At 52.0% G+C, this 14,350-nt stretch overlaps 1 protein-coding gene across 1 annotated transcript in view; it reads left to right on the top strand.

The window, feature by feature from the left end:
* LOC111156328 (transmembrane protein 132B) overlaps positions 1-14,350 on the top strand; it is a 212,923-nt gene that overhangs the window by 41,661 nt on the left and 156,912 nt on the right. Inside the window, exon 3 of the mRNA XM_022517096.1 lies at positions 11,097-11,243. Within this exon, the coding sequence (XP_022372804.1) occupies positions 11,097-11,243 (147 nt within the window). The remainder of the gene's footprint in view (positions 1-11,096; positions 11,244-14,350) is intronic.

The following is a 14,350-nucleotide window of genomic DNA, read 5'->3' as shown; positions in this document are numbered from 1 at the left end:
ACTCTCAACTGCAAATAGAAGAAACCCAACTCAAAGAAGCTTAAAGGCGATTTCCTGGCTCTTGTAACTGAAAAGTGCCAAGACAGTCTCAGGTCTGGATGGATCCAGATGCTCAGACAATGGGCCGGGAAGCCATCTCTTTCCCACCTGTGGATTCAACCTCAGGCAGGTGGTGGAGTCTTGCAGCACTTCCTCCTTAGTGAACAGAGAGCTAGGCTGAACTCTCCCCAGCAAATCCCAGGTCCAGTTCTCTTTGTGAGCCCATCCACCACGGCCAGGGGATGGGATATTTCTGATAGGTGTGGTTGGGTCATGTGGTTTCTCCTCGGACCAGTCAGTCTCTTCAGGAGGACGGGATGCTGTGGCCACTCACACACAGATTCCTGAAGCAGAGAGCAGAGTCAGGTCAAGTGGGGCTCCCTGGTCTGAGCATGCGCTGCTCCCAGTGGGAAATCCAACTGCTTTATTAAGGGACGGGGCTGGGTGCTGGGCTGACCCCACAGTTCCACCTGGTCTTCTGTGGGTGAGGTGATCAGGACCGGGAGCTTGTTGGATGGCTCTCCCAACAGCTTTCCTATACTTCTCAGTCTGTCCCTGAAGCATCTTAGCAATGTGGGATGGTTCTTTGGAATGTCAGCATTTGGGGGGCAGGCTGCTGCTTTAGGAAGGCGACCCACCTGGGCGCTCCTGTCACCACCGCCTGCATAACCAATGCTGTGTGGTTCTTATTATATGCCGAGCTCTGCTCTAAGCCTTTCCTACATATTGTCTCCTTTCAAACCTCGCTGGGAGGTATTATTAATAGTCCCCTTTTCTAGATGAGGAGACTGAGGAGCTCAGTGACTTTCCCAAGGTCATGCAGCTGGAGTCTGGGTTTTCAGCCAGAAATGTAGTTTCCAAGTCGGCGGTAACTTCATTATTCTGTCTGTCTCCTAAGACTGTCCATTTGTCCTGCACAGAACAGCTCATTAACGCCTGACGTGTAGTTGGTACTCAGTGAACAGACCTTAAATTAGACACAGTAGCATTTTGAACCCAAGCCTTGAGACTGTGTCCACTTTCCAAATCCTTTTCATTTCAGAAGCATTTCTGGTTCCTAATTACTCCACATTTACTAATCCTAGCTTCCCATGAAACAATCTTGCCTTGCTAATTGAACCATGAGAAGCCATTCATAGGGCACTATGAAAATCTCCATGTCCCTGCCCCTGCCAAGTGTGCTCATGGTGCGTGTGTGGCATTTCATCGCTTTCCCACCTTCTCTTGGTCAGAAGCAAGTCACAGTTCCTACCCGCACTCACAGGGAAGGGACAAAGCTGTGATCCCCAGGAGTCGGGGATCAGAGCGGCCACCCTGGAGTTTATCCACTTTGCCCAGTGCGGATCAGCACTGAGTAAGCGGCCAAGTCAAGAGGCGTTCTGGGCTCTCCCTCCAGGCACCTGGTGCTTCAGAGAGGAGAAACCTTTGCTGTCTCCTCACCTCACCTTCTTATTTTGGCCTTTGTGCCTGTAGAGAATGTGTTGGGTCCCCCAAATTCCTGCCCGCCTAAACCTTAGAATGGGACTCATTTGGAAATGGGATCATCACTGATGCCCTTAGTTGGGATTAGTGTAGGTCCTCAGTCCAGTGACCGATGTCCTTGTAAGGCGAGGAGAGACACAGACATGGGGAGGGGGCTGTGTGAAGACAGATCCTGAGATTGGAGAGAGATGTCTAGGAGGCAGGGATTGCCGGCGACCCTGAGAAGCTGGGGAAGAGCCAGGGACCAGACTCCCCGAGAAGGAACCCACTCTACCAGCACCCTGATGGCAGAGTTCCAGCCCCCAGAACCGAGAGAGTGCACATTTCTATTGTTTTAAGCACCTACTGCCCCCCCCACACCGCCCCAGTTCGTGGTCGTTTGGTACAGCAGCCCCAGGAGACTCATACAGCAGCACAGAGCAGGGGAGACCCTGCAGGAACATAGGGGGGCAGTTTTATTCTGTTGGATTACCTGTGGAAGGCACTGTGATTTGAGATCGTCCAAGTGTCTCTAAAGCCGGAATCAGGGAAGGAATGATTGTACTGTAGAAGCCATCATTTGGTTGGGCAAACAACATAATTACAGTCTCAACAAGGCACAGGAGAGCTGGCTTCACGGGCCGAGTGGAACTTCCTGCAGAGGGGAACCCACTGGCATTTCCACACTCAGAGCTCCCTTGGCCAGAGCGGAGAATAAAATTCTAGAATTGTAGAAATCGCTGCAAGCTCATTCTTATTTATCATTCTTCCTTGCTGCGAGGGACCCCATTGCTTTGCAAATCGACTTTGCGGATATCTAGCTGTCTCCCAGGGGCTGGACAAACAAACAAACAAACAAAGTGACAAGATCGAGGCCCCACTTGTGATAGGAACATCGCAATAATTAAAACCATTCTTCTGCTTGTGAAAACGTTAAATTTCTGATTTGTCCAAAGCTATACATAGAGTTTGCTTAGCATCTGACTTTCCTAGATAAAATCTAGAATCAAACAGGGAGACAAGAGAGGGGAGATCACCCCAAGTAGGCAGTGGGCATTGCTTGGGGAAAGTTCTCCCGTACACTGAGATCCTTCTTAGCGTGTTCCCATGCTCAGAGCTGAATTCCAGTGTCCTCCAACACTCTGCTCAGAAGCACTATGGGCTTTTCCAGCACGGGTTGTCTATTCGTCCTTCAAGATGATTCCTGTTCTCTTTCAGCCTCAGAGACTGAAAATACCTATTCTCAGCATCCTGGTTTTCAGCCACTTGGAGAGGAGGGAACCCCCCACCTGCCCCGCCATCATCCTGGCTGGTCCAGGGTGGGAGGGCTCCCTCCCAGACTCTTTTCCCTATCCTGCAATCTTTTTGAGTTTAAATCATGGTCTGAAACGAGTTCTCAGCAGGGCCTGACTTTGCCAGCCTCCAGGTGCCTGGTGGGAGATGCGTACATCCTTCTCTCTCTCTGGTTGACTGATCACACTGAAAGTGGTTTGCTGGGAGGATCCAAATTGGAAGTATCTTCATAGTTATCCCGAATCACACCCTGAAAGTGCTCCAGTGCCCAGGGCTGGGCTTATCTCAAGAGAGTGTCGAACACCAGATGTTCCCTGGCATTCCTCTCCTTGACAGCATGTGGTTGTCTGGAACATGTCCCAAATGCTGTTACCCAGAGAGTGTTCTGAGGACCACACGTGTCCTCGCAGCAGCTTGTTTAAAAACAGCGCTGCTGGGTCCTGCCCCAGACCTCGTGAATTACAGTCTCTGCAGTTTGGGTCTAGATATTTGTAAGCAGCAGCAGGCGATTCTGCCGTGTTTGAGAGTTCAAAAACCTCTGGTCCAGCAGCTTCCCATGCCTGTACCCCTCCCCTGGCCTTGGTGGCTTTTTTATTTTTTTCTTTTAATGGCCTCTTCACGTTTCAAAGTCTGATATTTGTGGGGTCTCCAGGGACAGATGACACCTTAGATAGAGACCCTCTGTTCGACCAATATTTATTAAGTGCCCCCCATCCGCTGGGCCTGGTTCTCAGAACCATGGATAAAGGAGGGAGTAAGACTCCTAAAAACACGTGCTCTCCCGTGGTTTCCTCCAGTGGGGGAGACAGCTAATATGCACGGGAAGTGAGGTGTTTGTGTGTTAGTGTTCTGTTTCTGATAACTACGAAAGGCTCATCAAGAAGGTGACATTTGCCCAAATCTGAAGGAGATTAGGGAGCGATTCCTACAGGGGTTGGAAGGCACTCCCTGTTCTAGGAACCAGAAGGAAGCATGTTCCCCACCAATACAGAATGTTCACATATTTTTATGCGTATCCAACAGCTTTTTGAAGGTGCATTGCCATCCCAAGCTCCAGGAGTGTTAGGACTTTAATCTGAGACTGTCTGGGCTATTGGAAGGAATCTACCAAAACAGGAGCATGAAGTTCCTGTTTTGGTAGATTTTGGTAGACAATAGCAAGCAAAAGGAACCTCAATTGGGACTTTTTTTTTTCTTCTGTGATAAATGAAATAAAAATTATCACAGGTTGGGGGGCACCTGGGTAGCTCAGTGGTTAAGCCTCTGCCTTCAGCTCAGGTCATGATCTCAGGGTCCTGGGATCGAGTCCCACATTGGGCTCTCTGCTCGCAGGGAGCCTGCTTCCTCCTCTCTCTCTCTCTCTACCTGCCTCTCCACCCACTTGTGATCTCTCTCTGTCAAATAAATAAAATCTTTAAAAAAAAATTATGACGGGTTTATTTGATCTTATCTTAAAGTTTAAGCAATTCCCACTGTGTGCCACTCAGGACAAAGCACGCATCGCCTGTCGACATTTTCCTCCGATTTTCTATAACTATGCAATACCACGTTTTTCATTTCACACCTGGCATTGTCAGTAGGGTCACGAAGAGGGTCAACTTAGCAGAGACATTCAAGGGCTTCCCCAGTGTCCTCAAGAGCTTCACAGCGCTTTGCCATCGTAACCGCTCTCTTTTGAAGAAAAGATCCTTGTTGATTGTCTCCTGTTCAGTTGTTAACGGTCCATACAGATCTGTTGAGCGACTGTGGGGGACCCCCTCCTGGATTCTCTTTCTCCGTAGCTTTGCTGGCAGTTGGTGGTCCTCCCAGACCCCAAGATCTGCAATGTCACTTTGCAGTAGATTTGCATTGCCTTTGCATTGTGCTTATGGCAGACAGCCAGCACCACTGAACCAACCCCAGGGGCAGGAATGATGGAGTGGTGGGTGGGCACAGATGCACATCACCCAAGGGCCACCTGTGAGTGGGGACTGATGATCTGAAGAGTCAGCTCATCAACAAGTAGTTTCTCATTCTGCCACTGTGGTCTTCTCAATGGACTCCCATAACTACAAGAATTCAGATAAATATTTGTATCATGAAGACCCTATGGAAATATAAATGTAAGGTTTTTTTTGTAAATATCAAAAAGTAGTTGTTACGTAAGTGAGCCAGAGATGGTCCCTGTACGTTGGCCCCTGTACTGTTTATTTCTTCACAGCAGACTGAGACGTGGTAGCTCAAAATCCTGCCAGCGCCAAACTCAAATCTTTATACATCTGATTGTTATAAATATATCCCAAATAAACATATTTTTAGCCATTTGGAGCCTGTCTGCTTTGCATACCCTGCAAAAATCCTGCATACCCAACGTCTGTTAGCCATAAACGCTGGTGAGAAGACCCTAAGTCTGCTGTGATCTACAGACTTGCCTCTGTGTTGCTTGTGACATCAGGTAGACACAAAAACCCCCCTCAGATCTTCCTGTTCCCGCAGCTCACTTGTCCTCCTCCCCTTTGGGGTGGGGCTGGTGCCATGTCCTTCTTACCCAATGAGGGACTCCATAGCCTGCAAACCTGGCCAAGGGTTGCCCCATAAAGCTCGTTGTGTGCTCCTGCCACCTTGTGGTCGTGCCTTTTACTGGCTCGGCCCCCGGATCCCTGAAGCTCATCATGGCGATGAGACCATTAATAGTTTTCCTATAGTTTTAGATATTGTTGTTTTTATACATAACGCGTGTTAAGAATATCACCAAGCCTAAAAATATTTCTCTAAAACACATTTAATGAATATTCAAGACATGGATTTTTCTGGGCTTAAATTACTCTAACGAGTATAATCTAAAATCGGGAAGGATTTGGGCTTAGAACTGGAGTGCAGGACCTGGTTTATAACTTGTATTCAGGAGAGGGGCAGAACCTGAGTAATTTGCCTTTAGGCTAGTGTTTCTGATACCCAGCATTGGTTTCTTCTCTCGTGACTTGAAATTCCGGAGCCACCACTTGTGGTTGCTGCCATGTGATTCAGATGAGCTTAACTCTATTCTTAGTGCAGGGATGGTTGTTAACTGGCTAAACCAGTGAGCTTTGGTCTTCTACCCCCTAGGCCACCTAGTTCTTGGTCCAGGGTGGAATCCTCAGTCTGATTCAGCCAATGAAAACCTAGGTCCAGCATTTTGTTCTGAGGGAGAGAATCTTGCTTTTCCTTTGTGGATGAGGATGCAAGATCTGGAGCTGCTGCAGCCACACTGACCCCAAGAGGAGAGTCTGTCAGTGCACAGAATTAATCTTCTACTGCACGCCCACTGTATAGGCAACCAGATGGCCAAAAATCCTGCCTAGAGTTGAGTATTTAATTCTAAAGTGGGTGGCCTAAGTATAAGACAGAAAGACTCAGACGTACTCAGCAGACAAGTTTTCTTGTGTCCTGCTAGGTGGTAGATAAGGTGGGCTGGAGAGATATAGGGAGAATGAGATGGAGAAGCTGTGGGTCTCTGGCCTGTCTCTAGTCCCTGCTGGGTAGAGACTGGCCTGGAGTCTAGATGTCTTCCTCATTGCTTACCCACAGCCGCTGGAATGTCACCGGTGTCTGGTCCAACCAGCAAGGGTACTCATCTGGATTCTAAGACCCTTCCCCATCCCAGACAAGGTCAAAGTTTCAGATTACTCTGTGCACCTCAGAACAAGGGTGGGGCCCTGGGCACCCGGGCACCACCGGGTGGTGGAAGTTGTGAGGGAGAAACCCCTCTGTGTGTCCAGGGTGGTGGTAGTCTGACTCGTCCTTAGGCCTCCTGCTGAGCTTGACCAGTGGGGAGGTCACATCCTGTGGTAGGTGTTACCCTGGCTGCAACTCGGTGTCCCTGTTACAGACATGAGATCCGCTTGCTTTGCCGCGAACTTCATATGGCATTAGAACCCATGTCCAGAAAAGTGCACATGAGTGAGCACACCCTGATCAATTCTCAGAACTCACCAGCAGGCACATCCAGAAGGAGAAACCAAACATGGCAGGGGCCCCAGAAGCCCGTCTGGGGACCCACCCAGTTTCTTTCCCGGAGAGTAACTGCGATGCTGAGCCCAACCTCAGAGATCTGTCTGCCTGTTTTTTCTGTAAATGGGATTTTGCGGTGTGCCCTTTCTCGCATCTCTCGGGGTTCATCATGTGGCTTTGGGTGGCGGGAGGTGCTCATTCTTGTTCCTGCGGCTCCGTATTCCCTGGTAGCTGTTCTATTGTCAGTTCAGGCTGTTTTCATTGGGCCTGCATAGGATGGGCTGCCTCGAACTCCCCCTGCTCTTCTGGGGAACACAAGCATGCATTTCTCTTGGGCATATGTCCAGTAGTGGAAGTGCTGGGCGATTGATCTACAGAAATTCAGCTTAGGAGACACGGCCAGAGAGCATTCTAAAGAAATGGAACCACGTCCACGCACCCCAGCAATGCGCATGAGTCAACAGGGGTCAGTGCTCTCTGTGTTCTCTTCGTTTCAGCCCCTCCGATGGGCAAATGTCTGCTTTTTATGCTTGAGGCTGGCGAGAGTACATTGTACCGACAGTAATGATAGGGACAATTAATAATCATAATTGAGAATAAAAGCTAAGACAGGCCCCATGATGCCGTGCATCTGTCCTGTGTGGTTCCCGGCCCCAACGGAGATAGTTCGTGTCTGACTGTTGAGCTTATGGTTCCTGCCCTTTGGGTATAAAAGCTGGCCTGTCTTTATGGTGGTTTTGGTAGTTATTTAGTGGCTTGAAAGTCCACTTTCTGGGGGAGGGATGGGCCCTAGGAAGCCTGGCAGGGGGCGAGGTAGGTATCCGTTTTCTTGAGACTTCCTCTTTGCCTCGAAATTAGCCATGCGAAAGTGTCTGGCTCGCCTGTGCTCCCAACCTCCGGTGCAGCCCAGTGAGCCTCTCGGGTCTGACTTTGTGGAGCTCGGAGGAGCTACCAGAACCAAAGGAGACCGGGAGCACAGGAACCAGGAGCATTAGGGCAGAAACGTTCCTGGCATGCCCTGGGTCAGGCAGGAGGTCACAGTCCTCCTCGGTGGCTTGGGAGGAGGGTGGGGACAGAGAAGAAACTAACTGGGTCTGGAGCCCTGATGCTGAGCACAGTGCCCCGGGGGGGAAGGTGGAGTAGAAATTGAGAGCCGGTGACCCTGCAGGGGAGAACATAGAGATGCCTCTCACCCCTGATGGCTAAACCTGGGGGGCTAACCCAGTAGGTGGCTGGCTGCCCCTGGAGAGGGCAGCCAACGGGCTGGGCTCCAGGTAAGTAGCAAGAGGTGAAGGAGTCAGACACGCTCTTGAGAGCATCACAGCGGGTAGAAAAGCACCTGCGGTGTGCCGGGCCAATAATCCCACCTGAGGGAAACCTGGGGAACCCACCATGGGTTCTAATGCCATATGAAGTCTGCCTCTGTCCTCAGGCACAGCCCTGGTCACAGGTGTGACCCTGCTGGGTGACCTCTGTTGGTTACAGGTCACCATCCCAAGTCTGCCTCCCAGCCTCCCCTGGGATCCCCTGGATCTCTTTAGCACCAGCAAGGACAGTGACCGAGGTGAGCACAGTGGCTGGCCTCCAGACCCGCTTGGGCCCTGTCCCTGCTGTTGGTACTGTGGTTGCCCTGGTGGGAAGCCTGCTTTCTCAGCACTCCTAGGGAGAGTTGGCCCATTGCAATGGCCGCCGCCTCAAAAAACAAAAAAGACCGCAAAGGAAGAGCAGTGGGGAGGCCCTGGCATCCAGTCACGTGAATCCGTTCAGAGGCCGCGTCCCTGAAGATGTCGTCTCTGATGACAAGGGGACCTGTGCTTTGTTTTTGGGTCAGAATGAGAGAAAATAAAAAACCCCAAGGGTGGGAATCTTCAGTGGACGTGTTGTGCTGGAACCTCTGTGACCCCCAGCTGGCCACTCCATGGGGAGGGGCGGAGGGGTCGAAATGTGTTCATCCGGACTTTGAAGACAATAGTAATAATGCGGCCCACGGGGCTGTCTGACGGAGGAACTCCCTGAGCAGTCGTGTGCGAGAGAGAGGACACCCTAACTGTTACAACAGCAGGGGCCACCAGACAGGAGATGCGAGTTCTGGAACATTCTTTCCAGTTGTCTCTTTGCTGGCAAGACAGAATGGCTGACAGTGGGGACAGAACAGGATGCCTCTGTTCACGGTTCACTTAAGTCAAACCCGGGAACAGCCTGGGGGGAGAAGGAACGCTTGGAGGAGGAGCACCCTTAGTCCGCGGTGTCGGGCAGGAGGAGAGACAGGTCAGAGCAGGGTGTGGCGTCTGCCTCTCCCCGGGGCGCTGCCGGGTCTCCAGGGACTTCTCGGGGGTCCTGGTGTGCGGGCCAGCGGCTGAGCATGCTGGCATCTGTGTGAGGACTTGTACAAGGCAGACAAAGGAAGCAGAAGCATTTCTTCTCTGTGTAACTAAATCTGCAGGTATGTGAAGCCCCCAATTCCATCCCCGAGCTCCTCCTGGGAGGCTGCAAAGCCAGTGGCGTTAGGACAGCCCTCGAGTCCAAAATGGTCCCTGCTGCTCCTGGAAATTCTGCTTTTATAAGCTCCCTTCGTCGGTTCTTGGAGACTTGTGTGTGTGTGTGTGTGTGTTGATAGGTGCTTTTTTATTTTTGTTATTTATTTATTTATTTATTTAAGTTTCAACCTCTCCTAGGAGGGGCTATTTGCCTGTTTCTACCTCTTTTTCTTTTTCTTTCTTTCTTTCTTTTTTTTTTTCAGTTGAGGCAAAATTCAGGCAACATACAATTGGCCATTTCCAAGGGAACGGTTCAGTGGCATTCAGCACATTCTAGTCCCGAACAAGCCTGTGCTGGTTAGTCTGGCGGTCACTGCCCCTTCTCCCCAGGGCCCCCAGCCCTGGCAACCCCCAGTCTGCTCTCCGTCTCTACAGATTAGTCTCTTCTGGACCTTTTACATAAATGGAATCACACAGTACACGGCCCGTGGTTTCTGGCTTCTTCGGCGTTGACCGATGTTGTCCAGGTTGATGTACCTTGTAGCGTTGTAGTGGGTGTCAAGGCTTCATTCCTTTGTATGGCTGAATTGTGCTTTTTTTTTTTTTTTAAATTTTACATTTATTTGAGAGAGAGTGAGCTAGCAAGAAAAAAAATTGAGAGAAAGAGCACAAGGCGGGGGCAGGGTCAGAGCGTGAGGTAGAAGCAAGCTCCCTGCCTAGCAGGAAGTCCCACATGGGGTTCAGGGCTCAATCCCAGGACCCCAAGATCATGACCTGAGCTGAAGGCAGATGCTTAACCATCTGAGCCACCCAGGCACCTCAGTCCTGTTGTACCCACAGATGTATCCTGATGTATCCACAGATACATCAAAATGTTCCTTTTAATGTATCTGTGGAAAGGGTGCCCAGGGCCTCCCTGGGCATTGCTTGTGGGTCCACAGGCCTCTGGGAAGCAGAGGGATGTCATGCCCCCTCCCAGCCAAGCCCCCGCTGACCCTGCATGGTGATTGTTCCTGGACTCAGAAGGCTAAGCACGTCCTTTTGCTCTTACTTCTACATTGTTAAGGCACTGCGAGCAGGGGACATTCTGTGGCTCTGTCTTCCTCCTGACTATTCCCAGACATGTCCCCAGCTCATCACAGACCAGTCCCAAGGCTGCTATCCAAGAACTTGGAAGATACCAGGGAATCCTGCTGTTAGAGAGGAGGACACAGACTCTGGTTAGTCACAGCCGAGGGTCATTTGAGGAGCAGGGAACACAGAAAACAACCAGGCTGTGAGCTGGCCTTTTCTTGGTGCTGGAGCACCTGGGTCCTTGGGTTCTTCCTTGGGGAACTGAGTTCTGCCCACACCATACCAGGCATTTCCATGACTACCCTATCCTGCCTGGAGAATGAGTGTCTTTTTTTTTTTTTTCCTGATGATGGCGTGCCCCATCCTTCCTTTCTCCCCGTGTGCTCAGGGCCGCCCCTTCCTCCTCGGTCCCCTGGGCTTCCCCAGCCCCGAGCTGTGTGTGCTCCCTCCCTCTCGTGGACAGCAGGCCGAGCAGATCCCATCCACTGCCCAGACACACCTGCCTCACCTCCATCCTTTGGGGGCCCCGAAGCAGACAGCGATCTGGCTCCTGGCACATTGATGAAACAGAAAACTAATATGCTTGGCAAGACGCTGGGGCTCCTGCTTCAAGGTGCTTGTAAAAATAACAGGACACTTAGTTTTCAAAGGAAGCCACTAACTGCCTCTCTTCCCCATGTCTCCCAGAGGAAAGGGAAGATCTGCTCTGACTCTGTGTATCTTACCACCTGTCTGGAAGTGCTGTGGTCTCATGCACGCATACATCTTCTTCCCACCCCACAGAATTAAGGCTGCAGCAGGGGTGAAGATATCGGCCGTGCGAGTCAGCAGCGACCAGCAGTGGGCCGTCCAGGAGGAGATAGACAGCAGCAGCGAGCAGACGACAGCTGCCCTCACCTGTGTGGGCCACCACCCGGACACGCAGAACAGGTGAGCGCCGACGTCCCCGGGCGAGGCTGTAGCCGTGGTGAGGCTGGGGGGCGGGGGGAGGGGCAGCCTGCAAGAGCTGAGAGCAAAACGATGTGCACAAATGGGGTGACGCCTCTGCCGCTGACGGGCGACTCGTCAGCGCTGCTCCGCCGTCCGGCTTCCGAATGGCTCCATTACAGGGCCGCGTCGCTAAAGGAGGCTTTCAGTCTTCACGTTCTTTTATACACCAATGGCCCAATTAGGGGAGCAGTCTCACCAAATGGCCTGAACTCGCATATGCGCAGGGTTTGGGAACTGCATTTTAGGAATTTATTATTATTATTATTGTTTGCACTGAAGACTGAAGAATGAAATGAGGACCGTAGACATGATCTAAGAGGCGAGGGGGAAATGTACGTTTTTATGAGCAACAGAGGCGGCTAGAGCGACTGAGTGATTGTGTCTCAGTGCGTAAATGCAGTCGTCTGGCCGGTATCACGCCTGGGTATTGGCGTATGGAGTCAGAAGGGGAAGGCGGGTGAGCTTGGTGTTCCCGGCACACACTTGTCCTCCCCAGCTCAGACGGTCACCTTGGGTTTCATGGGGCTGTGCTCACCTGGGAGGTGGAGGGCGGTCATTGCTAGTTATCGTGCTTCAGGACCCCCAAAAGGCAGAGGGAGCTGTCGCCACTGTGGTAGCAGCCTTTTCTCTCAAGGGGTCAGGCCAGAGAGCCCCTAGATGTGTCATCCCGGTCCGTCTTAAAACCATAAAACCACAATGGATCCCACTTCAGCCAGGACGAGACCCCGAGTCCTCAGCTTGGCCAGGGAGCCCATGTAGATAGATGTCTGCCGTTGTCATACCCTGTTCTCTTTTCTTTCCCTCTAGTATTTAAACTCCGTAGTGTTAGGCCCTGAGGGGATGCTCTGTGGACTCTCCAGGGTGTGGGCGGGTGGCTGGGCTCCTGGGGCTTGGGGAGGTTGGGTGGAGCTTGCCTCCTTTAGAGGAGTCCTGTGCAGAGTGCGCCCTGCCAAGGTGACCCTGGCCAACCTCAGCTCGGGTCATGTCTTGCCTGCTTCCAAGAGCTCTCTCAAAGGGGAGGGCACGAGGGTCCGGTTAGAAATACCGACGACGCCATACTCAACATTCTGACTTTCCTGCTCTCCAGCCCTCGACAGGGCTTTTCCTCTGCAACCTCGAGTGGCCCAGGGTTTCCTGCGAAACCCGTCTGCCCTCCGAGCTTTCCCCCACCCTGGATTGTCAGTATATAGGGAGAGCCTGGATTCTTCTGTTGGCTCAAGTGCTTTCATCTGCAAGTACTAGGTTACCCCCGGGTCGTGGCTGCTACGATGTGGTTTTATCACCTCACCTGGCAAGAGGTTTAGGGGCGGGTGGTTGGCGGCTAGTTAATGTGGCCACACAGACTAATTCACCCAGGTGTGTCCTGCCCTCCCCTCTGTTGTGCCCGGCTTCCTGGCTGTCATCCTTCCTTCTGTTTGCTCGTGACCGCAGCAGTCCCAGGCTTCACCAGCTCACCCCGTTGTTCCCTAACACAGACAGGGAGGCATTTCTCTGTGTCTCCTTTTCATCAGGGAGGAAGATCTGGAAGTCGTCTCTTCAGCTCCCGGGGAGCAGCGAGCTCCTGCCTTTGCCCCAGAAGCAGTCTCGGGAAAGCAAACACCCAGAACTGTTTTGGGGAGTTGTTGCCGGCAGTGGTCTTTGTTATAAAGGAAGAAGGGCGGGAGAATGACGGTCCGCTAGCCAGGTGCATCACTCTTCAAACGTGGTGTCTGCCAAAGGCTATGGCTTCCTCTCTGTGTTGTGCTGGGGCCCAGACCCCCTCTGGGTTCCTGGGGATGTTGGTCAGGTGGGCTTTGTCCAGTGGCTGCTGTTGGGTGGCGCACTGATGAAGCCCAAGAGAAAAGGGGTCTTGGGTTCCTTGCGCTGATGGAGATGCATGGGGGGCTGCCACCAGGGACGTCTGGATCCAGCTGTCCAGCAGCATCCTTAGTGACCTGTCCCCCATCTGTCCTCTGGGTTGGCAGCATCTCCAGCAGGATCTTCCCTCCTGGTGGCTGGTCGGCCACCAGCAGCTCCCAGTGTCCATCCTGCTGATGGGTCACTTTAGGGAGGATGCTGCTCTTCCCCATCAGGTCCCCTGGCCCTGTTTGGCCCAACTTGGATCATGGGCCCACCGGAACCAGTCACTTTGGCCATACCACCTGAACGACACAGGGTTAGAGGGATGAGAGAAGTTCTTGGGGATGGCTGCTGGGGCAGACACAAGGGGCCTTGCGGTTACCACAGTCCTGATATGCTAGAGGGGCCCGAAAGTGATGCCTGGATGTACACCCTCCGAAATCAACATTTGGGTATACATCTTGGGTGTAGATCTTCCTTGACTCGTAGTGGGGTGAGCTCCTGATGACACCCATCGTAAGTTGAAAATATTGAAGTTGAAGATGCATTTAGCACAACCAACCTCTTGGCAACCACAGCTTGGCCTGGCCTGCCTTCCCCATGCTCAGGGCACCGACGTGAGCCTCCCGCTGGACAAAATCACCCCCACAAAGCCTGTTTTATAAGGAAGTGTCGACTGTCTTGTGTCATTTCCTGACTCCTGCATTGGCGGTGACAGACGGCTTGGCCGTGAGGGTGCAGGGGGCGTCCGGGACCCTCGTGATCGTGGGGCTGATGGGGAGCGGCAGCCGCTGTCCAGCATCACGGGAGAGGATGCGCCCGCGGATCCTGAGCCCGCGACAAGGTCTTGATTCAAAAATCCAAGTCCGGTTTCTACCGAACGCATTAATTGCTTTCCCACCATTGTCCAGTAGAACAGTTGCACGCACCTCAAGCTGTCCTGAGTCGGAAGGGTCTGTGTGGGGGCGGGATCCATGGTCTTTGTGTAGGAAATTGACTTCTTGAAGTATCTGACTGATCACGTGGTGATGTTTTACACTGAAGAAAAAGACGTAGGCTGTGGTGATCACTTTCGGTTCTGCGAGAGTCAATTTTGCATTCTCTTTAGGAGAGAGAAAAAAGTTGCAGCAGAAGAAAACTCATTACAGAAACAGAGTTACATAATCATGAGACGCTCTCCCATCTGGCGTCCTACCCCTCCTCCTTCA

This window comes from Enhydra lutris, unplaced genomic scaffold, assembly GCF_002288905.1.
Source record: "Enhydra lutris kenyoni isolate GAN:26980312 unplaced genomic scaffold, ASM228890v2 scaffoldscaffold46, whole genome shotgun sequence".
Lineage (NCBI taxonomy): Eukaryota > Metazoa > Chordata > Mammalia > Carnivora > Mustelidae > Enhydra > Enhydra lutris.
This window is presented reverse-complemented; position numbering and strand designations above follow the sequence as displayed.